The sequence below is a fragment of the Penicillium mononematosum genome (genome assembly GCF_028829835.1).
Source record: "Penicillium mononematosum strain IBT 11891 chromosome Unknown utg000002l:1.0-8112719.0:1.0-8118358.0, whole genome shotgun sequence".
In the NCBI taxonomy this organism is placed as follows: Eukaryota; Fungi; Ascomycota; class Eurotiomycetes; order Eurotiales; family Aspergillaceae; genus Penicillium; species Penicillium mononematosum.
The window spans coordinates 4,054,498-4,078,483 of record NW_026643272.1 but is presented as its reverse complement, the minus strand read 5'-3'; the positions used below and the strand labels follow the sequence as shown (position 1 = coordinate 4,078,483).

The following is a 23,986-nucleotide window of genomic DNA, read 5'->3' as shown; positions in this document are numbered from 1 at the left end:
AAGCAATGTCATCCTTCAGGTAAGCTATAAGGCTCTCCTACACTATCCTGACTCCCCATCCAAAAGTTCGGGAGAGGAATGCTCTCCATGACGCTCGATGTGAGAAGCTGGCTCCGAGAAAGGACTCGGCCCTGCCATTGAGGATCTCGATCCACCGCCTGCGAGGACTCAACTTGGACCACTGAGTCAGGAACACGAGGTCGTTGGAACGAATTATCGCCTGACTCAATTCCACGTTCTTTTTCCCGGATGGGCGACGACTCGGGAACCATTTCAGTAGACTCTTTGTCGCCTTCCTGGCTCTGTGTTTGTGTCTGCGAAAATGGCCCCAGTGCCGGTTTTCGGACAGAAGGCCTCCATGCCTCCAAATTTGTGTACTGGCTACTGCCTCCGTTAGGGAAAAGCTCAGACATCTTCTGCGTATTCAGTGTTGGGATTGGCTCGTGCGGGAATTGTGTAGCTGCGTGCATTCTCTGATAGCATATCGAGGCATCAGACATTGGACCTTCGGATGGAGGGGCATCATTCAGTCCTGGGCTCGATTGCGCAGCGGGTAGAGGAAGTTCTTGGGAATCATCCTTGGGTGACTCTGGGCTAGGTTGGGTCGCATGTGACACGTCCTGTCGACCAATTGCTCGGTGTGGTTTTTTAGGAGATGGTGTCACGGAACCTCCATTGAGGTTGTCCTCGAAGTCCCCATATTCTGAGTCCGCATCCGTTTCATACACGACAGTCCTCTCCCTCCTGGTGGGTCCGCTTGTCGAGTACACATTTGCTTCAGTGGGGTATTCCTGGGAAGTTGACGCTGTCGGGGGTGCAGAGGAAGGGAATTCCTCAGTAGTAGTTGGATCAGGATGGATGAAATTGTTATAGTTGCTTGGAGAATCAAATGTTGGTGGCCGTGGTAAAGATTCGCCTCCAGGGTCTTGTGAGTCCTCGACCACTCGCCGAACCTCCGGGGGTTCTTCTTTGATAGGTCGCATGGGATTATTCGTGGGGTTTAAGGGTTTCCGTTTTGAAGGAGAGCGAGTAGCGCTGCGAAATTGAGATGAGGTTATAATAGCGAGACCAGGGCTTTCGGGCGTCTGTGAAGAAGGTATCTCGCGCGTCTGAAGCTTCCGCGGTGTAACAGGAGCTGCAGGTGGCCGCGTGCCTTCATCTCCGCTTCTGGGATTTGACTCTTGAGCTTCCTGATGTTGAGATATAGGTTCCCCGGTAGACAAATCCAGCTCTTCTTCCAGAGATCTGTGCTTTCGTTTGGTGGAGGTCGGACGCTTGGTAGGCTGTGATTGTTCCACCTTGGGCGTGTGCTCTGTCTGTTCATCTTTTATGCCCTTCTTCTGCGGTGTCGGCTGGATATATCCCATGTTCACGTCGTCGTCATCGTCATCGATGGTAATGTAACGTCGTACAAAGTCCATCTGAGTTAACGTCTTGTCCCGCTTTCCCGCTGACTTCTCCAGAGATTTTCGCCCGCCCCTAGGACGAACACTCGCCCTTGGGTTCTCACTCTTTCGTGGCCCGTGACTTCGGTATATATCTCGATCGGTGATTGCAGAGCTCCTCCGCTTCTGCGGGCGGTCCTCCGAAACACGCGCTCGTTCGCTCATCTTGAATTTCGAGATACGAGCTGACCGAACTGTTGGAGCGGGGAGGTAGTCCGAATCCTTGTCCGACCCATCATCTACATTGAGCCGTTCAGTTGTGTCTCGGGTATCGTCGCGACGATTGGGTTCGTCGATATAGGTAAGCTGGTCATCATTCGAAGGTGTGGGCTGTGTCACAAAGTCAATCTGCGTGAGAGTCGACTGAACTCGTGACAGCGATGTTCGCTTGCGGGCGCTTGCCGATGTCGACGACTGTGGTGATCGACTCCGCGCGGTGATGCTTTTCGTGGCAGGTGTTGGGAGATCTCGTGAACTTGGTCTTCTTGGGGTGCGGAACTGATTTCGAGGAGTATCTGGCAGGCTTCTAGATTCATGCAGTTCTTTCATCGCAACAGCAATGGTTCAAGTCAAAACATCGGACTGGGGCCTAAATGTAAAAGATATGACGTTAGGGGAGAGGTGCCTGAGGCGATTCGCGTCGACGCGTCGCTAATATCGACTTGGTTCGTGCATTATAGTTTCCACCCCATGTCTTCAACAATGAAGTCCAATAATTACAACAAAAAGCACAATGCAATTATTCCGATCTGGACTGTCTGATCCTCGAATTGGGGAAAAAAAAAAAGCAAAACAAAAGCAAAAAAAGAAATCTCAAGTTTTGTTTTAGGAATAGCCGAACGCGGGGGTCGAACCCGCAGCCTTAAGATTAAGAGTCTTACGCTCTACCGATTGAGCTAGCCCGGCCGGGCTGTTGAAAGAGGCTGCCATAGAATGCTACACTAGTCCGTGAGATCCTTCCAGGAAGCTTGCTAGAGTAACAAGGACCTATAATGTCGAATTGCATGCTCATAAGCCTTGTATTGCCTAGGCGCGTTGTACCATACAGCCACTCCTTGCTCTGCCGGGTCCCTCCGCTTCCGATGAGCATAGATATTGACTCCTAGGACATTCAGATAGTGCATGTTGATGATGCCGAATATCAGGTTGCGCGCCTCGTGGGGCAAGGGAGGAAGCAGTGGTTCGGCCTCCAGCCCCCGATTCGGGTGCGGCTTAATGAATCGGGTATTTCCCGGGTTAAAACATTATTTGACTTTTGTACGGAGTAGAGGATGCATATATAAAGTACATTGCAAATCCTTCCAAGGTTTGTATCTCAACTGCAACATCACCTAGTTGGGAGTAAAGCTAGTTCCCATTGGGAGCACAGACCGGTTATTGACTGAGACAACTGGCAGATAGGCCGCAATATTTCCATTCCTGTCTGGGAAAGTTCTCTTCGCATACTTTCTCTCACACATATAAGCACCCCCTCTTTCTCTCTATACCTTCTTGATCTGATTGTACAAGGTGAGTTGATGAAGGTATCATCTGCTGCAACATTGACTGACGTACTGGCTGGGGTATCAAGCAGCATCATGGCATCTTTGGTATCCATGGTTGGTCGGATTTACCAGGCTTTCATTCCGCCGCAGCAACCTGCTAAAGTGGAAGATGCTCTTAAATTTGGCATTTTGGGAGCTGCCGGCATCGCGTATGTGGAATATATATGTCAGAAGCTTAACCCGTTGACATGATATATAAAACTAGGCAACTTGCTTTAATTACTCCAGCCAAATCCCATTCAGAAGTCATTATCCAGGCGATGTCAGCTCGCGACCGTAAGAGGGCGGAGGCTTTTGCTAAGTCGCACGGCATTCCCGAAGTCAGAGACTCATACGAGGGTAAACTGTCGCCAACGGCAAACCCAGATCAACTACTTACTGATATGACTAGATATTATAAATGACCCCAGCATTGACTGTGTCTTCATTCCCCTTCCAAACTCCCTCCATTATGAATGGGCAGTCCGGGCCATTCGCGCTGGCAAGCATGTTCTACTTGAGAAGCCCTCTGTGTCAAACTCCACGGAGGCGGAGATTCTCTTCAACCTGCCTGAGCTTTCTCAACCCAATGGGCCCGTCCTCCTGGAGGCTTTTCACAGTCGCTTCTTTCCGGCCTGGTCATACTTCCGCTCTTTGATCGACCCGGCGAATGTCGTCCACATAAACGCCGTCTCCATGATCCCCTGGTGGCTAACCAGCAAGGACGATAGCCACTTCAACTACGAGCTGTCCGGTGGCAGTATTATGGCCATGGGAACCTACAATTTGGCTGCGCTGAGGCTTTTCTTCGACTCTGAGCCTGAGGAGTGTCTGGACTGTGAGGTGCACGCCTACACCGATGGGATCCACGACAAATGCGACTATGATTTCCGAGCCCAGTTTCGCTTCCCAAACGGTGGAATTGGTGAGGCCTCGAGTACTCTAAGGGGACCCACGTGCTGGACCCCATCACATGTCACAGTGACCAACAAGGAGATCATCGTGGAAGACAAGAGCCTCCCTGAATCACAGCTCAAGGCTCAAAAGCGCGAGTTGACCCTCCATAGCTTTATACATGGGCTCTACTGGCATCGAATTGATATCAAGGATGTCTATGAGATTCGTGACCAGAGTACAGGCAACGTGATCCGGAAGTGGGAGGAGAAAACATACCGGAAAGCATACACCTTCAAGGAAGCAGGTGGTGATTTTGCGGACCTGCCCGGTGAATCTTACTGGATATCTTACCGACACCAATTGGAGCAGTTTGTCAACCGCATCAAGGGCCGGAAAACCCAACACTGGGTTGATAGAAGGGACTCGATTGCCCAGATGAAGATGCTGGATATGGCCTACGAAAAGAGTGGTCTCGGTCCACGGCCTACCAGTTCGTTCAAATAATCGGCAGCCGAAAGTCACAACTTTGGCTGTCCTTTTATTCCTATAGGATCTTCTTCTTCCTCGCTGCTATTCCGGAGTAGATGATCTTGGTTGCCCATCTGTTTTATCCAGGCTTTACCATTTCGTTCTCCGCTCACACTTTGTTTTCACCGAGCTTCATATGTATATTTAAATTAAAATATCTCGTACTGTATCGTATATCGTTCTTAACGCGAATCAGCCTCAAAGATATTGAAAGAAGAGACAAAGCCTGGCCCGTCGCTAACTGGGGAAGACAGCCTCGTGATGTACACGAAGTGCAGCAACGAGCGGCAAGAGAGGGAAGAATAAGCTATATATCGGCGGGAGCCTTGCCCGTCCCTAAAGAAAGAAGTAAACAACGCCAGGACATTAGCCCCTGGCACCCACTCATCTCTGGTCTAACTCATTCCTCGATAGACCTGACGGTTCATGAGATTGCCGTTGAGTACATGCTTCCATGTAGCCTCATTCCTAGGATAATTTATGTCCAACATACATAGGTAACATACAACGGATCTGATTATCAAAAATTAGTCCTCATCAGACATCAGCCATTCGGGAATTGCATCCTCATCCTCGGGATCCTCAGAAAGCAAAGATCCCTTCTCGATCTCACTGTCAGAACCATAGATGGGCACTGGTGACGGTGGCCGGGAGATAGTAACCACGCTTGCGGATTTGGAGCCTGTGGATGAATCTACTGCGATAGGAACTTTGTCCGATGATCCTGCGAGGACTTGAGGTACGGAGGTCGGGTTCAATTCGTGATTTGGCACAACCACCAGTGAGTAGCGAGGCGTTTTTGCAGCTTTGTTCCTGGCGATACTCTCAGGAATCGATGTCCGGTTGAAGGTCAAAGGTGCAGGCTTTGAAGGCTCCGCCGAGTTCGAAGCTGGATCATGATCATCGGGTATAAATCCCCCTCCAAGGGTATAACCCTCCTCGCCCAATGATGGTTCCATTTCATTTTCTGTGTAGCCTTCGGGATCGTGCTGATCATGCACTATTTTGCCCTTTCCCAGAGATCTTGGAGGCGGGCTATTGGATGGTTGGTCTGGTTCAGGAAAGAAACCACCCCCAGCATCCTCAGCGTCCATTTCGTCTTCGATATCTTCGAGCTGTTGTTCCTCGTCATCGCCAGCATATTCCTTGACCCTTTCTGCAATCCTAAGCTTCATCAAAAAGAGGCGCCAAAGCCGCAGAGCCTCCGCGGTTCTTGCCTCCAGTGCGGCATTCCGCCTCTCATCTTCGAGACCTCGCAAAACTTCCTCGAGCGCCTCCTGGTACTCGATGGCAATAACAATCCCCCCGAGCACAGCCGTGCCACGACGGCCTCTAAAGTCAAACCCAGTAACTGCGTCGGCATAGTCAATGCCAAGGATACGAGCAGCTCGAGCAGCCTCCGGGCGCTTGATGTGAACTCCGCCAGGCGGAACCATACTGGGCACATAGACATCGAGGTTTCCATATGCGTTCTTCGGGATTCTTCCTGAACCACCGGTGGTGGAACGTAGATATCTGTCTGGAACTCGGCGTATAGGGTAGTCTCTTGGGGCTCGTTTTCATCTTCGTCATCACTGAAGCCTCCGCCCTTATTTCGGCTTGCAGCAACACGCTTGAGAGGCTGTTCGCCAACTCTGACATCCCGCCCAAGGCGATACCATTTATCGGAACTTCTCACAATATGCACGTCAGATCGACGGTAAACGGGTTCTGATGTCTCACTCCGTGCTGTGCTTTTTCCCAACCCCACGTGCCCAATGACGCGTTTGGGATAGATCACTTCATTGCGACGGACGTGTCGCTCAAGCGCATAGACGGGATGGTCCTTGAAGTCCTGGATATTGCGTGGCATGGGCTCAGCTGCTGATTTGGATGTTAGTTCACTAATCTCTGCCTCATCCCGATCCTCGAAGAAGGGTTTTTCATAGGCCTTTAGTGCCTTATTCCACCACTCCTCGCCATTCCGCGTCGTTTCCACGCGGAGTTTCCGCGTCTTTGCATTGAATGCTTTTACATAGCGGCGAGTGACATCTCTTGCAGAGGCGTCATCCTCAAAAGCAACCACGTAACTCATCGAATTCAGCGAATCGCTCGCGGGTGGTTCAAATTTCGAAGGTTTAGCAAGGGATTTTGTTACGACAGGGTCAATTGGAACCCATTTCTGTGCAGCTTCGTTGAAAGCTTCCACCCAAAACACCGGAAATGACGAGTCTCGCGGTGTCGGAATTGGACCTGTGGGTGTTAGTTAGGCGTAGACTAACAGTCACTGGGAATCACATACCTGAGTGGAATTTTGGTTGAGGGGGACGCGAGGGGGTGAATTTAGGCTGTCCAATCCGTCGAGGTCTTGAAGCAGCAGGTGACTTTTCGCTCTTGCTGCGTTCATCTGTTGAGGATCCAGGATCGTCTGAGGATATCACAATATATTGATTCTTTGGTTTAGAAGGCGTCATGTCTTTCACAGTGCCAGAAAATGGCAACGGTTGCAGTGAACAAACGAGTCTCGCCTCTACGGCTACAGACCGCAATAGCGCACAGAATAGCTGGGCCCCGAAGTCCCGGGAACCTTCCATTGTCTTTGCTTGGGTTCGAAAATCCCCTTTAGACAAAAAGACTTCAGGGTTGGACATGATTGACTCCTATTTATCCGTGTCAGTGAATAATTGTTGGCAGAAAAACCTGTGAAGAATACCAATTTCTGCTTCAACTGCGATTCATTTTCCGCCCAGTGAGCCCGTTTCATTCCTGGTTTGGTAACCCGGAATCTGCGTGCGAAGGCATCTCCAGCCTGGTTGAGACCGTCCATGAATGTTGTGGATCTGTTATAATGTGGTTTATCCTCATCTGGATGCAGAAGGGCGACTACTTTCCTAGACAGTGTCTTCTTTAAGTATTCCTATAATTCTGTTAAGCCCCCCAATCAATATACCCAAGCGGGCCAACGCTCACCTGTAATTCCTCATCATTACACCACATGTTGCGCAACTGAACGTGGCCAAGAAGGCAAAGAACGTGACATTTGTGCACATCCAATCTGATTTTTCTCTCGGCTCCATTTAAGGGCTTCCTTCTTTGGACTGCCTTTTTGTGCTTCTCGGGTTCTTGCTCTAGTGTGATCTGGAGCATCTCGTCGTCGCCTTGAGAAGTAAATTGTTTATTCAACAAAGACTGCGGCGGTTGCTGTAGTTCAACATCTTCCCAGTCAACGTCTGATTCATCTGATGTCGATGAATCGTAGACAGTTTGCACTGGTTGGGTGCTATGTTTGCTTGCTTCTGCGCCCTGATGTGTTTGTTCCGAAGCCTCTAATCCCACAGGATAGCTTTCATAACCCCAGCCTTGCGCCTCTTTATCGGTCTGTCTGAAGCAAATTGCTCGGGATCTCTGGCTTCAGCCTCCTCCAACAGTTCCTGATAGACATCTGGAGTATGATCATCTGTCTGTCTCTGACGCTTAGGTTGACGGACAGGCGTCACCCGGCTCCTGGCGGAGCGAGCTGGTATTTGCCGCACCATTGCAAGTCAAACTGATAGAAGGCAAAATCGTGCGGCGGATTCCCAGGTTTTTTTGTCCGATGAGGCTCTACGCGTCACGCGTCAGCACTCGAAATGGCGCTTTAGTACCCCGCCCCCCCTCACAAAACTAATGAGACGAAACATCAAGGAAGAAAAGATGCAAATTTTCACTATTTCTTCGAGATGATATATGCAGAATCAAGATATGTCCTCGCCAAAGCTTCGTTGATGCACTGCGTCTCGAGTCCTTCGAGATCACAAGGTGCGTCATGCCGGATTTTGATTTATCCGCCCCGATATCAATATAACCCGATTGGGAAGTAAGCTGATTGCGTTCTATCCGACATGTATATATTAACCGATTTAAATGGTCTATTCATTTATATCATTGTTATTCCAGGCATTGGGCTAAGCACGTATAATTTTGTTGAAGTCTTACTTATATTTCGTGGTTAAAGACGAAGAGCACGGGAGAATGCTGATATATATATCTACTTGAAGATGTCCTCCGTTGTCTTTCTTTGACCGCAACTCGAAAAACTGACTTTCGCGAACGACACAAAACTAAGCCTGAAAAGCAGATAAGCCAACCTAATCCCGCGCTGAAAAAAGACGAGCCCAAAGAAGATGATACCTTGCTTAGGATATGGAGGGAAGACTTAGGTAGTTGGACAGTGATTCTCAGTCAACCAATCACCTTAGAATACATAATAGAAGGATCATATGCCTATATGTGTCGTCTATAAATACGTCGTCTTCTAGAAGATTTGCACATTCCGAGAAAGTAAAAAGGATACAGGGATCAGAACATTAAGCAAAGCGACATGCATATACGAAGTACGGATAATTTCCATGGTATAGTTACATCACAATCAGCATACTACGTCCAACGCATGCCCCAGCCATTCTTTGTTTTCTCCCTCGCAGAGTTGCATGGATTCTATAGGACGGACACGTTCCAGCCAATAAAACTCACGTCAGTGGAGATAAGTCGTCTGCTGATTGACCAGTTAGGTTGTCCTAGAGAGCGAACAAAGGCCCTTCTAGAGCGAGACCTACAAATGTTGTAGAGGAGTTTTCTGAATGGGGCCAAGCCCTAAAAGGAATGTCGACAAGGATAATACTAGGTTCAACATTTTGACACTAACTCCTCATTGGTGGATGACCGGGGTGTTATTGGATGATTTTCCTCTCCAGAGAAATCCGGCGTAGACGTGCATGATCTACATTTCGCTCGCGTCTGACAGTTGTGTGGTGCTCACACCTTTTAGTCCTGAGCCGTGCCGATTGGGCGTCTGGCTTCCTCCACCTCGAGCCAGTCGTATTCAGATTTTAGCAAATGATTTGCAGTTCCAATTCCAAATATTTTTAACTTTGCTTAAGCGATGGGTCCCTTTGAAAATATTGTTCCCCTCTACGGAGTACTCCGTATAAAGGTGAGAACGTGCTGCGGGTTTTCGCCGAGACCATGAATTGAACGACAACATATGTGGATCTCTCTAGCCGATCATTCCTGTGAATATTACACCCCGCACCTACATTCACAACAGGGTTTAATGGTTGATTGATTGAGTTTTATTTACCAACATCTGAAGTAAAAGGATATGGCAAAGGGAAGTTTCTTTTTTCTTCATTTCTTCTGTTTAGGCTCGTATTTGTATCATCGTGCATCCTTAGTGCAGCCCCCGAGCTGCTGAAAACGTCGCCCTGCAAAGTGATAATTCTTGCGAATAGACATGTCTATCTCATCCGCAGCCAATAAAACCTAGTGGTATCATTTGTGGGGGATAATTATATGCGAAAATACTCAAGCGGTCTAACCTTTTCGCCAGCAAGCCGTTCCATATGCATGACACGTAGTATCAAATACGTTTAGCGAAAGACCCAAGACGGGCAATGGGCCGATATGCACGTAGGCAAGGATTCCAGGCCGTATGTCTTACTTGACTCAAAACCACCTCCAATAGACTTTGGCTATTTTAGAAGTAGATGAGTTGTCAAGAATGGAGCTAAAAACATACTTCCATGTGCATGTAGTTGGCATCCTACCGAAGGCGGGAGCAAGGTGCAGCCCAGGGTGATTTCCGTTGCATACATTTGCTTAGAACGCCTGACACTTGCTCTTCCTTCTTCCCCGAGTCTAATACATATTGGCCAGCTGAAGTTTCCGATATACAGCTCTGCCCACTCGATACTAGATACATACGGAGTAACACAGTGAGCATAGTAAAGTGAGTACGTTGTTTCTCGTCTTGGACTCGGACCCGATAGGCCATTATCTGATTGTCAGAGCCTTGGCATATCACGTAACACCGACTTGGGCCTATGTACTCGGATTTATTCGGTTGAACACTTACCTAGGTAAATTTGTTTAACAAACCCTGTATGTTGTAGGTAATTTCTAATGCCCTATCTCTCTCCCCACATAAAAGAAACCATGGTAAATACTCCGTACAAGACCCGCTTATAGTGGAGTACACTTGAAGTCTAGCGACTAAAACAACGACCTCAAAAGGAGAACCTTGGAAATAACTAAGGGCTGTCTCCACTACCGAGCTGCTCCGCTACGGAGTTCCGACTTCCAAGGCTAGCAGTTCATGGGTTGTGGTTCAACGAAACACGCATCTACAGTCGTTACTTATGTAGCATCAGAGAGACATAATTTAACACCCAAAAAATCTACGTTAACATACACAGGCAATTAGCCCCCACAAAACCGATTGAAAAGCCCATCAAAATAAATATGTGCATGTGCAGGACCCAACTTGACACCTTGGAAATTGGCTCTGGGGCCGGCGTTACCGACACGATGGAACCCGAACCAACTTTCCCAGTCGCCGGGTCCGGGTGAATTTCAATTCCAATAAATTTCCGGGAGGTTCCCTTTGCATGGAAACCCGACACCATGGCAGCGAAAGAATTATTTTTGGGACGGCTGCAGGGGTGCTGTGCTTGGGATTCTATCTGCAAGGTTGCACTACTGACCCATTGTTGACGCGTTATGCTTTCCCCTCCCCCACCCCCCTCTTTCTGTCGCATCAAATAATAATATATAAGATAACATTTGAATATTTGTTGATTCGGAGTACTCAAGTACAGAAGGTTAATACATTTGTAGCTTTGTAGTTGTTTTCGTGTAGGGTTGGAGACATGAAATTAGGGGATACACCTGGGTTCCTTTGTAATTTCCGTCTCCAAGATATGCTCTACGCTAACTATAATCAACCGCCTTTGTTTGATCGACATCTGCACGAGAGAACTGATAGAAGAGTCTTAGGTCTAGAAGCTCGGGATGAAAACTCTTGGGTACTCCAGACGAACCAAATTGAACAATAAATAAAAATAAAAGATCGAAATCACTATGAAGACCCAGAGTACCGGAAACTATTGTGCATGTTCCGTGATGCACTTAGATCCCCTGTGCCCCTCCTTTCGGAGCCAATTTGGGGAAATAAGAGAAAGTCCAGGCTTTGAGAGCGCCCCGAGTGACGCTAATTCTGACAGATCATCTCCTTTCTTTCCCACCGCCAGACCTAATTACAGTACGGATCCGAGTCGTCACGCATCAGGAGAGAAAAAAGAACAAAGGAAACTTCGAGCATTATACGGGACTTCGTAAATCTTCCGGGATTTTTCCCAACACTTTGATATTCGAGTTAAAACCGAATACGGAGTATGCTGTATGCGCATTGATAGGCCTTGGCGTGGGCACTGTATGGGTACGGAGTACCCGTGACTGTTACGGATTATATGAAATTCATTTTGAGAGAGGAAAGGGAAAATCCCAACAGCTCCACGTCTTGACTCCGTACGGGGCCGAGAGTTTCCAGTCTAGGACCCATTATTATCAGCAGAACTTTTACTTTTGATTTTGATTTGGATCCTTCATATGTATGGAAGATAAAGAAATCATATAACCTCGGGGAATAATTTCCATTACTATTTCTAGGATGACCCTGCAGGATTCTGCACAGGTGTTCTTGGAAATGATTTCTGCTGATCGGGCTGAATTTAAAGGGAAAAATCCCAGCAGAAAGGTTGAAGGCGGCCCGTGGCTGAGCGGGTTGCATATTCCCAGCTAGATGGGACCAACCTCTATTGGTCGATCGACCTCAACAAGGCCAGGAGCCCTCGATCGCGAGGATCGAGATAATGTGCCCTGGGTTAAATGTCTGGGAGAACATGTATCTCTAGGTACCATCCGGGGTCCCACGTCAGGGAGCCGGAGGATTGTCGGAAAAAGAGTCCTTCTATCAATCCAACAGCCCAACTTGGAACATCGTGCAGCCGAAAAATGTATTGGTCTTCATGATTTTCCCTTCTGAATGGAAAGGAAATTAGTTAATATTTTGTGTGAATTTCCGAATAGTATTTTGAATATCCAAAAAAGGAAAAGAAAAAGCCAAAGCGAAAAAAGCTGAAAAGGAAAAAGAACGAAGTAAAAAATTGATAATTACATATTAATTTGGTCCAATCAATTCCACTAGAAAACTAAACCTTTCCCCCCCCCCCCGAAAACAGGGAACTTACAAGGGTATTATTTCCGCTTTAATTGATTTCACGCCTAAAGCGCCTGGGCATCTTCCATTACTCTTTCATACTCTTTACTCTACTTTACCATTCTTGTAGAGCTCCACTTACCGGGGTTTGCTTTTGCTTTTGCTTTTGCTTTTTGTTTTTCGATTTCGAATGTCGATCTTACGCTGAATTATAGTTGTCGGGATTGTCCTCCCGCCCTGCCAGATTATAACTTAACCCAAGCTGTCGGGCTCTTCCCCTCTTTCTCTTTTCAATAATGTCTGGGTTTGCGTCAGTCTGAGTCTTTCTGTCTTTATACTGGGACGTGGAATGGAGTATCAGATTAATTCCTGATTCCACTTCACCAAGGAATAGCCCATCCGCCGTCCCGCAGAGCGCTCTGATACTTGCCACTATTGATCCCTGCTGGATGAGATCGAGGTGAACATGGGTGCTAGACGTCCGGTGAGTTTGTTTCTCTTATAGAATATGGTCCCAATGTCAATACTCTACGGCTATTGATATTCTGGTGGCTATTTTACTATCGGTTTTCTTGCTAACGTAAAATTATGCAGGCACCTCATGCTGACCAGTGGTACTACCTCCGCCCTTCTCACCTCTTCTTGCCTTACCAAATGAAAAACTGGCATGTCTGACCATATCATAACAGTGATACACAGTCATTGACTGCCAGTGTAACCGATTACCCTGTTGAGAATGGAAGAACCTATCACCGGTACCACGAGGGAGGTATGTTTGTGAACCCGGCTCTATGAGATCTTGCACAGCATGGCTAATTCATTGTTTAGCTTATATATACCCCAATGATGAACAGGAGCTAGAACGCCTAGACATGCAACATCACATGTTCAAAGTGACGATGGATGGAAAGCTATTCCATGTTCCCCTTCAAGACCCAAAACATATTCTTGATATTGGTACCGGCTCAGGGATATGGCCCATAGAGATGTGTATGATCACCTGTCCCAGCCCTGAAATTCCTGTCTAACCACAACTTGTCTTGCAGCGGCCTTGTTTCCAAACACCGAAATAATAGGGACGGATCTGTCCCCGGTGCAGCCAACCGAAGTTCCGCCAAACGTCCATTTCCTGATCGATGATGCCACCGAAGAAGAGTGGCTATGGAAGAAGAATTATTTTGATTTCATTCACATCGGCCACTTGACCGGGGCCATGCCATCATTCAAACGTCTACTACGACAGGCATTCGAACACCTCAAGCCGGGGGCATACATTGAATGTCACGAGCTCGACCCGAAACCGAAATGCGACGATGGGACCATGCCTCCCGAAAACCAAGACGGCGGATACAGCGCATTCGCCATACATGATTGGGTAGACCTTAACGTACGATCGAGTCGGGATGCCGACCCACCAAGACAATTCCGGATCGCGCACCGGATTGCACAGTGGATGAGAGAGATAGGATTCGTCGACGTTGAACAACGACTCTTCAAAATCCCCACGAATCCCTGGCCGGAGGATGAGAAGTTAAAGACCATCGGCACTTGGAGTGAGCACAACTGGCTTGATGCTTTGTCTGGGTGGTCATATAAGCCCTTTCTTGCCCTTGGGTGGTCGAAACCTGAAATTGAAGTCTTTCTCGTCGATGTGAGGAAGAGTATACAGGACCGAAGTGTCCATGCTTATATGGACTTTTATGTGGTGACGGGGCGGAAGCCTCTTCCCAGTGAAGGTAAAGCTGCTTCCTGAGTTCCTGTTCCCTCGCTTGCTCCCGAGGTCGTCCTGACCTGTCTTTCGTTTTACCACACCGTTCCATTATGTCCTCTCCGAGATGATTAGCATGTGATACCATTGGTGGGCAAAATTTTGCATGCATTGCATTGGCGTTGTGTTTATGATTCCAATTTCCTTCTGCCTTCTATATAAATCCATTTCCGTATAACGTATGCGAACATTTCGTATTCAGCCAAGGCAGCTTCGAACGATTAAATAGAGCATGGCATGAAAAAAAAACCAGGTTAAACAAAAACAAGCGAAACGTACAAAAACAAAAAGATAATGGCTAAAGTAAACATTTGAACGCTACAAATCAAAATATGATACAAATGTATACAAGTGATGATAATGGAAGCCCAAAGATTGGCCCGTTGACTCGTCCACCGCCCCGGAGCGATGTGGGGATTAGTCATCACGCCAAGAACCGGAAAGCTGCCATGCGAAAGTTGATCCCGGGTGCTTGCGACAAGCCCAAGACAGCAATTGGCCTGCACATGCCATAGCCAACCCCATGTCTTTCGGCAGACATGCCTACCGGCATGCTCTAAAGCCACCAGCTACTCCAACACTTGACCACCCCTGGATCAGCGATGACCTACTCGCAGCCACGTTTCGTCGCTTCGCCAACGGCCAACGGCGCCATGGGAGCTGCGTCCCCGGACCATTGGAAGCACGACGACGTCTAGCAAAGCGAAGAAATACTGCTCTGGCAAGCCTAGGGGGGAGGTCCGGCTGAAGATATCGCGTGTCTGTTTGGCCGCAATGGGAGGGAGCACATGAAGTGGACCGACCATCCGTGGCAGAGAGCGCCATTTGAAACTCAGAGTATGTGTGACGAGACACGCAAAGCCATTTGATTATCCGCTAATTGTTATTTGAAGGTATCGCCGATCCTTTTTTGTGTCCTCCTGAAGTACCTTTCTCTTTCTCTGACCAGAACCCGGAGCCTGGACCCGAACCCACCGACTTTTATACTACTCATCCTCCTCTGTTGTATCCCGCCAACGCGAACCAAGCCACGCGAGAGCAGATGCTGGAAGCGTTTCTAAATGGGAAGAATTGGGGCATTGAAGATGCAAGGGACTTTACTCGTCGGTTAAGAATTGACCTGCACCGAGAGCCGCGATACAGCCGGCAGATATTCGAGCGGTTACTTGCTCGCTCAGACCCAGACCTTACAGAAGCAATTGCCTTCTTGGATGATCCATTCCTGAACACCCGGGGGTCGGGAAATTACGCTGCAGCTGTCGAAATCTTTGTTCGAACAAAAACGAAACGCGGCAAACGAACCGCTGTTTTGAATGCGATTAATCGGGCGTTAGAGTTGGGATTGATTTCAACTGATGAGATCTGCCTGATAATTACCGCTTTACCGAATATCATCGTCGAACGAAACAAGACTCTGGGATCATGGGACCACAAAGCTTTGCTGAAGCACTACCGGGCTATGTGGAAAGCTATTGGGAGCTGTAACATTCTCGGGTATCACGATCTGGACAGGAAAATTGTTGATGCTTGGCTTGGCGAGCTCTTGCGTACTCGCAGCTTTCGTTTTGCCGAGGAACTCATCATCGAAACCCATGATGCAGACAGTCGCAGCCAGTGGCCTTCTGCTTTGGTTCAAGCTTGGTTGGAAACCATGGAAGGCGATTCGGAGACAAGCTTGCCGTTTCCTGACAAGATCTTTAGCCAGCTTGATGTTAACAGTGCGGCGGACTGTGTCATTCGCGTAACAGAGGCATTGACATCGTCTTCAGCCGACAGGGTCTCCAGAAACCAATTGCTTGAAAGATGGCGGGATTGCCTCTCGAATGCCGAAGTCATTTCGACCGTTGCCAAGTCACAGGTCTGGTTCGATTTCCCTCTACCATGTGTTGAAACACAAACAAAGCATGCCCCCCCTGAGCCATTCAACTCAACACCAGATCATTTTGCGACTCTGGCTTCTGCGAACGCTTGGCCGATCCACTGGGCCCATGTACAACCAGAGTGCAAGAGCAACCGATCGGCCTATCTATTCATTGCTCAATCTTTATGAAACGGTGACACAAGATACCAGAGGAACATTCTTTCCAAACTTCATGCAAGAACTTCATGACCTCGATCTCCCATACAACAGCCTTCTCCTCTTAGCCCTCACCAAAAAGGGCAAACCTTCCATTACCAAAACCACCCGCAAGACCCTCGAACAACTCGAAACCTCTCAGCTCTCCCTAGCAGAAGTGTGGACAAACCCACCCATATATAAGGGAATACAAAGACTTTTCCACACCACATTCGACCAAATGTTCCACCGCATGAACCTCACCAACCCGGACACGGTCGAGGAGATCCTGAGTCTTGTTCGATCAGGAGACTCAAAAAACATCTGGCCCATCCTCCGACTTCTTAACAACAACACCCCATTCAAGGTCAGCCTCCACAAAGCCTGGCAGCCTATTCCCCATCCCGATGAGAAAGTCCTCGTGAGATACCACCCAGGCCCGCGGAACAGCCGTTGCCCCGACCCCCCATGCTGCGGTCAACCTCATAAACCAGCTGGCGGTGGCTCTCTCCTGCTGCAAGCACTTGACGCCGTGCCAGTCTTTTCATATGGTTCACTGGCTTTACGTGTATCTTCGCAGACACGGCGGGCCCGTGGATCCGGAGTTTGTGCGGGCCTTGTATCATGCTGGTGTTGTCCGGTATCGTCGTGACGGTCGTCGTATCTCGCCTACTCAGTATGAGTACATCCTTTGGATTGTCGGCAAGTTTGAAAGCTCTGAGGTTGTTGAAGAGCTCACTTCTCGGCCTCAGATTGGTGAATCGAGGCTTGACTGGCGGTAGATGTGGTATGTGAATGAATGTCTACACAAGAAAATGTTATAAAATGGAGCGATACGATACCCCTGCTTCAATATTACCTTGCCCAGAGGGTGCTTAGCTGAGCATACAATCTACACGAAAATCACATCAAGTTTCTGAAAACTCCGATTTCCTGTCCTGGCGATAACTGCCCTAAACCGTAGCATAAATCCACGAACAGTATGTCCGCGGTATTTCCCGAAGTACAATCATACAGAAGACACAGTGAGATAGAAGAAAACCATGCGTGCATTAAATCCATCCAAGAAGACCACTGGTCAGTGCATCTCCAAGAAAATCTAAGTATCAACTTCCATGCTGTCCCCAGTAGTAATGTTGTCATCACCCGACAGAGTTTCGATCGTGACATATTTCCTCATATCTTCCTTGCTGATAACTCTCTGGTCCAAATAAGCAGTGGTGCCACGGGGGAAGCGGTAGTTGCGCTCCTTCTGCGGGCGCTCGTTGGGCCTCATGTAGTTGCGGAGCAGCTGGGTGGGCTGGTCCTTCTCGATCACACACACGTCGACATTGCTACCAGAGCCCAGATCGTTGAAGATACCAGCCTTGATTGCCTCCGCGCAGATGTCGATGGCACCCTGTCGGTCCAGGTCTGGTTGCCAGGTCGACTCAAACACCGACATCGCAGCCAGCGATCCGGATCCCATCGTCACGTACGGCAGCTTGTCTGTCGATCCGTGTGCGTGCACAGTGTACAGGCCAGTGCCGGTCGGGTCCACACCTGCAACAACCAGGTACGCTCCAATGTGGCCTTGGTACCGGAAGAGGTGCTGCTTGAGCATCGTCATACAGGTGATCACACGGGGGTCGCGGCCCGTTGATAGCGAGTGCAGTTCGACGTTGGAGCTGATGAGGGCTGTGGTGAATTCGGTATCGGCGGCGGTACCGGCTCCAGCACACCAGATCTTCGGCGCGATGTAGTGTAGCTTCTCGCAGTTCTAGAGACAAAGAAGGTCAGATACCCACCAAAAGAAAAATTCACGTGGTCTCGTAGGTATGTTTTACCTTGTCTGCTACTATAGGACCGCTGGTAGCTCGGGTATCTGCTGCAATCTGTAATGGCGACTCGAGTTAGCTCCTAGGTCACAGCTCGTATGAACATCTTCGCATCGTTTGAGACCGTACCACAACACCCTTATCGTAGATACAGCCCACAATTGTGGTACCGGTACTTGTGGCCTTGGGAAGGGGAACGCCCTTGGCATGGAGCGCCGCATTGCGGTTGTAGTTTGTGAAGTCGAAGCCCGGCATCGTGACAACGCTGGTATTCGCGACCAGCTGAACTGATTATCAGGATAGAGAATGAGTATAGGAAGAGACGAGAGCAAAATTCGAATATCAGGGCAGATCGAGAAGGATGGATGGACGAATGGGGTAGCAAGCTGGAGATGGAGTGAAGAGGAAGTGAGCTGTTTGGAGTGACGAAGCTCCCGCAGCCTAAAGTGAAGCCTTAATTATCAGGCATAAACAAGGTGTTTTTGCCGGTCATTATTTTCGCATTCAATGCTTTCTATGTAGTCTCTCTTGACTCCTCTCTCTCTAACCCTTTGCGCATCGGCAATACCCGTTGCGTCCCTTTCTATTCTTTGCTTGTCTTCTCATCCCTGGGAAGCCGCGCAACCTCAAGATTTTCGCGCATACTCTCAACCTCTTCTCCCGGAGTCCTCAGTCACTCCATCGACGCTCGCTCTCCACACCTCCCAACTCACCTTCACCTAATGCTCTCAGACATAGCTCTCCTCTAAGCGAAAGCACACGTTCTCCTTCTGGGGCATTTAATTCCGAAAAGCTTAGAATGGCTTTCAACTTCGGTGCTTCAAACCCCGCTGGGGGAAGCGCCTCTGCGGAGCTTGGTCCAGAGCTTCCCGATGTCTTTACCGATGTATGTCCACCCCACCACAGCTCTCATTCACCATGATCACCCTTTCTAATGTCTATATAGGAAGTCGGTTTCAAAGGCGTCTCCGGGGATGCAAACATCCGCTTCCTCCCAACGGCATGGCCCGACGACGCGCTACCTGCTCCTACCTCCTCACTTCTGGCTGTCGCACACACCAAAGGCCTCGTTGTTGGCGCTGGGCCAGACGCGCTGGTAATCAGCACCGCTGATGTTATCAGAAAATCAATTGAGGCGCCGGCTGGAGAAGATATGGAGAAAACGAAGCCATTTCAACCTATCGCCACCATTCCCCTTCCTTCACGTCCCACCCATGTGGCATTCACACCGGGCGACGACGGCTTGATTCTCGCAACGGAGAATGGCCCCACTATCTCAGTTTTCGATACAAATACACTCACGCAGGGAAATGCACAGCCAGCGATTTCAATTCCTACGAACGGCGTGTCGCTACGAGCACTGGCACCAAACCCTGACCCTTCTTCTACACTCGTCGCGCTGGTCACCGTTAACGGCGAGCTTCTTATCGCTGATCTCAAGGCTGGGAGCCTAGTCCCTGGACCCAGTGGCCCGGTTCTTAAGGATGGTGTCAGCTGTGCTTCATGGAGCAACAAAGGAAAACAGCTTATTGCTGGATTGGCCGATGGCACTGGATATCAGATGACCCCAGATGGGACGAAGAAGGCCGAAGTTCCTCGGCCATCTGATCTGGAGGGAGATTGCCACAGTAAGTTTCCAATAACTGCCAGAACCAAACGTGCGCTTTTACTTATGATTATACAGTTTCATCAATCGCATGGCTTGAAAACGATGTTTTCTTCGTGACGTACACACCAAATGTTCCGAGGATGATATGGGAATGAACCCAGCTTCTTCATACTACATCATAACCCGCCGCAAGCAGGCACCGTTCCTCATCCAGAAATTGCCGGAAGTCTGCTCGACAATGGGCTTTATGCTGAAGCGTGGCCCCGCATTCCAATTTATCACCAGAATTAGAGAGTACAAGCCTCACTTGAGAGACGTGTTGATCGTCGCGTCAACTGCGTCAACTGATCTCGGCCTCATCACGCGATCTGACCAACCTCTGGCCAACGATGAGCGAACAAAACTTCATGTTGGCCAGTTCATGACCACAGAAGTAAGCGACGACACCAAACGTGCCAGTGTCCCGTTGAAGGACTCTGGAGATGAGACATCGGTCATTGGCCTAGCGCCAAACCTGTCAGCCACGGAAAATGTCGTTGCGCCGCTTCCTGGTTCCGACATCTTGGAGAGCTCAACGCCCCTTCCCGGGGTTCTTCTTTTGAACAACGATGGTATCCTCTCATCGTGGTGGTTTGTTTACGCTGATTCCATTCGCCAAAACATCCCGTATTCGGGTTTGATTTCGTCTGGTCAGGCAACCCAAGCTCCATCCCAGCCGCAGGCTGCAGCTCCAACCCCGGCCCCGGCCCCTGCACAGCAATCTCCATTTGGACAGCCATCGTTCGGAGGTTCATCAGCATTTGGACAGCCAGCTTTCGGAAAGCCAGCGGGAGCTCCTGCCTTTGGTAGCCCATCAGCCCTGGGGGCTTCAACTATGGGCGCAACTGCTTTTGGGAAACAAAGCGCTCCAGCATTCGGCAGTCCGTCCCGGCTTGGTGGAAGTCCTGGCCCGGCCTTTGGAAAACCATCATCCCCTGCTCCCGCCTTTGGGACTCCCTCTCAGCCGGGCGCATCATTTGGCACTCCCAGTACCCCTGGACAGCCACAGTTCGGGAAGTCTGGATTCGGGGCTATGGGATCTGGACTTGGACAGTCTAGCTCCCCGGCAAACCCCTTCGGAGCCAAAGGTGCAGCAGTTAGCGGTGGTGGTTTCAGCGCCTTCTCCGGTGGAGGCGGCTTCAGTGGATTTGCAACGGCAAAGCAGGGCGAGTCACCATTCGCAGCGAAGCAGCCAACAGAGTCACCGTTCGCGGCAACGCAGCCGAAAGAGTCGCCCTTCGCAAAGGCCTCTACTGGTGAAAGTGCTTTTGCCAAGAGCTCTACCTCACCCTTTGGAGCCAAGCCTCAGACTTCGTTCCCACCTCCAGCTTCCAACGAAGTCAAGAATCCCTTCGGCGCTGCGCAAGGTGGCTTTGAGCTGAAGTCTAGCTTTAAAGGCGATGGCTCGGCTGTCAATGATTTGCCAAAAGCAGACAAGCCTTCTTCCGGAGCGTTCTCATTTGGTGGCTCCTTTGACGAAATGGTGTCAACGCCCCGCAAGGGAAGCCCGTCGCCCAGTGAATCAATGGATGATACTGAAGACGTCGAGCCTGTGAATAAGGAGACATTCTCAATTTTCGGCGGGGTCAGCAAGCCTGCTTCGCAGACTCCCACATCAATGTTCAGTTCAAAGACAACGACTTCAGTAGAGAACACCAAGCCAGCATTCTCGATGTTCGGCACTAATGCCGACCAAAACCGCGTGACCAGTCCATTGTCAGCACCGTCTGACAAGACAGAGACACCAAAGAAGAATTTGCCTAGCACAACAGGCATCGACGTGGAGACACCATTGCCACCAGATTCTACCAGCCGGGCTAGTTATGCCGCTGGAGATACTTCTGCTTCTTCCAACGTGTCGAAATCCTCTGTCGAGGATGCCCCGCTTCCTCCCGATTTCACCAAGGTGAAGAAGGCTTCACTAAAACCTGAAGATGATGCCCCTCTACCGCCTGATTTCCTTTCGCAGAAGAAGTCTGCACCCAAGACGGACGATGCTCCCCTTCCTCCAGATTTCCTCACTCAGAAAAAGCCCGCTCCGAAGACGGAGGATGCACCTCTCCCTCCTGACTTCCTCACTCAGAAGAAATCTACCGCGAAGACGGACAACGCCCCTCTCCCTCCTGACTTCCTCACTCAGAAGAAGCCTGCTCCGAAGACGGACGATGCTCCCCTTCCTCCAGACTTCCTAACAAAGCCCAAAAAAACCGAGGCTGCAGCCGTCCCCGAGGAGGCACCTTTGCCGCCTGACTTCACCGCAAAGCCAAAGACCAAACCTGTCGAAGAGGCAGTTCCAATTCCAGATGAATCTGAAGAATCTGGTATCTCCGATGCAGAGTCAGAGGCCGCTGGCGAGTCAGACTTCAGTGATAGCGGCGAAGAAATCACACATGACGAAGCATTAATCGCCAAATCCAAGCAATCAGCTGAGAGCTCGTTTGGTGCAATTTCCGAGCAAAGCTCCACCGGAGGATTCTTCACCAGTCCTGCTCGAACCGCGGATGACAAAGGCCGCCTTCCTCGGCAGCTATTTGGGGAGATCCCTAAGCAGCCACTGCTTCCTCCCCCGGGCCCCATTGCGCAAGGCAATCGGGAACCCTACCGTTCACCGAGTCCAGTTCGGGTCGGCGGGAAGAAGAACGTGTTATTCTCTGAGAAGTCACACGGCCGTAAGGGGTCCACAGGTGCATTGCACTCGCGCAAGGCATCCCTTACGCAGATTGCCCAGCGTGATGGTCACTTCAGAAAGGCCAGCGATGTTGCTCGTGAAGAGCAAGAGAAGCAAGCACGGGCACATGCGGCAGCTCAGCTTCAGGACGAGGATGTTCTGTCTTTGTCAGACGATGACGATGACGATAGACTCCGAGATGAGTTAGCTCAGCCCGTTGAGCCTGTTGATACCCTGGATCCGTTCTTGCCCCACCAAAACTACATGGGCGAGACTGCGAAGCCAGGTATTGCCGGCCAGGTCGAGCGACTCTATCGTGACATCAACTCTATGGTAGATACATTGGGCATAAATGCTAGGTCAATGGCGGGATTCCTTCTGCACCAGCAGCCCAAGAAACCCTCTGATATTGATGACTGGGTGATGGTTCTGAACAGCGACCAGCCTGCTGACATTCTTGACACGAAGATGGCCCTGAAGGACATTGAGAGATTTGAAGAGCTGATTGCTTCAATTGCACAATCATTGGACAACCAGCGAGTGCAGGGAGTGGATGAAAAGCTCGATGCATGCCGTGACCTGCTCACAAAGCAGGTTGTCACCCTGCGAGGCCAGTTCGCAAGCATCCGCAAGACTCTTGACGCACACACCGACATCGGCGCTATCCTCGAAGCACCACTTTCTGCCGAGCAAGGTGCGCTTCAGCATGATCTACGCACCACATTCACGAATATTCAGGTCAAGATGGCCGCTCTTGAAGAGGCAGTCTCCCTCCTGCGTGCCAAAATCGCCGACATTCCGCAGGCGAGTGGCGCCGGCAGGAACCGACCAACCGTCGAGGCCGTCACCAAGACCATTGCTACAATGATGAGCATGGCCGAGGGCAAGAGCACAGACATCGATGTTCTCGAGGCACAGATGCGCAAGCTCGGCGTGGACATTGCTCCCACAGGACCTCCAAGCCGCGAGGCGTCTCCCTTCTCTACTCCTCGCAAGACCGCTGCTGGCCGTATCCCCATGACTCCTGGGTCCCGAGGCTCGATTGACGGTAGCGCCTATCACACCCCCGATTCCGCTTCGCGCGGTCTCAACTTCCGGGCCAGCATCACTGGCTCAGTGAGACAGAGCCGTCTCCGCAGTGTGGAGGGTGTTGTCGAACCTGCCGTTCCGCAAGAAGAAGCCGTCCAATACAAGGCCAAGAAGTCGCGTCGCCAGCACTTGAATGCCAACTTGAAGAAGGCCTTCGAGGACAAGCAGGCAAAGGTGCGTGGCGTCGATGACTGGTAGTGTCTCTAGTTTCTTCTCATTTTCTTTTTATTTGCTTTCATTTGGTTCTCTAAAGATTCTGATCCGATATTTGGGGAATTTGCTTTCAGCGTGGATTGGTATCTGGCGGATGGTCTTAATTGGGCCAGGGAGTCATGGCATGCACATACGTATGTAGCGGATTTTTTTTTTCAGCGCCACAGTGAGTGGCCAAGTTAGCTATCAAATGAAAGCCCTATCTACATGCGGTTCATTGTGTAAGCTTACCTCCTGATCAACCCTGTATATTGAGATGTATCTTTAACGGACAAAGTAAAACAATGACACGTCGAGACAAAGTAACAAAGCAAAGGCAA

The 23,986-nt window shown here is 49.7% G+C and overlaps 7 protein-coding genes across 7 annotated transcripts; 4 read left to right on the top strand and 3 right to left on the bottom strand.

Moving 5' to 3' along the window:
* Nucleotides 1-8: 8 nt before the first annotated feature.
* Nucleotides 9-1,994, bottom strand: N7519_003330 (uncharacterized protein; the record flags this gene model as incomplete). Its single annotated transcript, XM_057290108.1, has 1 exon — nucleotides 9-1,994. One exon carries the CDS (start codon nucleotides 1,992-1,994, stop codon nucleotides 9-11), a length of 1,986 nt encoding a protein of 661 aa, XP_057151310.1.
* Nucleotides 1,995-3,022: 1,028 nt separating this feature from the next.
* Nucleotides 3,023-4,369, top strand: N7519_003329 (Gfo/Idh/MocA family protein; the record flags this gene model as incomplete). The annotated part of the gene is made up of 3 exons (XM_057290107.1): nucleotides 3,023-3,138; nucleotides 3,195-3,328; nucleotides 3,381-4,369. 3 exons carry the CDS (start codon nucleotides 3,023-3,025, stop codon nucleotides 4,367-4,369), a joined length of 1,239 nt encoding a protein of 412 aa, XP_057151309.1.
* A 551-nt stretch (nucleotides 4,370-4,920) lies between these two features.
* N7519_003328 (uncharacterized protein) lies at nucleotides 4,921-7,908 on the bottom strand (the record flags this gene model as incomplete). The annotated part of the gene is given in 6 exon segments (XM_057290106.1): nucleotides 4,921-5,830; nucleotides 5,845-6,625; nucleotides 6,675-7,032; nucleotides 7,086-7,289; nucleotides 7,343-7,754; nucleotides 7,799-7,908. 6 exon segments carry the CDS (start codon nucleotides 7,906-7,908, stop codon nucleotides 4,921-4,923), a joined length of 2,775 nt encoding a protein of 924 aa, XP_057151308.1.
* A 4,965-nt stretch (nucleotides 7,909-12,873) lies between these two features.
* N7519_003327 (class I SAM-dependent methyltransferase) lies at nucleotides 12,874-14,160 on the top strand (the record flags this gene model as incomplete). Its single annotated transcript, XM_057290105.1, has 5 exons — nucleotides 12,874-12,891; nucleotides 13,002-13,021; nucleotides 13,097-13,176; nucleotides 13,236-13,397; nucleotides 13,454-14,160. 5 exons carry the CDS (start codon nucleotides 12,874-12,876, stop codon nucleotides 14,158-14,160), a joined length of 987 nt encoding a protein of 328 aa, XP_057151307.1.
* Nucleotides 14,161-14,698: 538 nt separating this feature from the next.
* On the top strand, nucleotides 14,699-17,013 carry N7519_003326 (uncharacterized protein; the record flags this gene model as incomplete). The annotated part of the gene is made up of 5 exons (XM_057290104.1): nucleotides 14,699-14,839; nucleotides 14,907-15,012; nucleotides 15,069-16,033; nucleotides 16,113-16,598; nucleotides 16,669-17,013. The coding sequence occupies 5 exons, from the start codon at nucleotides 14,699-14,701 to the stop codon at nucleotides 17,011-17,013; spliced, it is 2,043 nt and encodes a 680-aa protein (XP_057151306.1).
* Nucleotides 17,014-17,330: 317 nt separating this feature from the next.
* Nucleotides 17,331-18,303, bottom strand: pup1 (proteasome core particle subunit beta 2; the record flags this gene model as incomplete). Its single annotated transcript, XM_057290103.1, has 3 exons — nucleotides 17,331-17,990; nucleotides 18,058-18,105; nucleotides 18,178-18,303. 3 exons carry the CDS (start codon nucleotides 18,301-18,303, stop codon nucleotides 17,331-17,333), a joined length of 834 nt encoding a protein of 277 aa, XP_057151305.1.
* A 544-nt stretch (nucleotides 18,304-18,847) lies between these two features.
* N7519_003324 (FG-nucleoporin NUP159) lies at nucleotides 18,848-23,651 on the top strand (the record flags this gene model as incomplete). Its single annotated transcript, XM_057290102.1, has 3 exons — nucleotides 18,848-18,934; nucleotides 18,995-19,676; nucleotides 19,819-23,651. 3 exons carry the CDS (start codon nucleotides 18,848-18,850, stop codon nucleotides 23,649-23,651), a joined length of 4,602 nt encoding a protein of 1,533 aa, XP_057151304.1.
* Nucleotides 23,652-23,986: the final 335 nt, after the last annotated feature.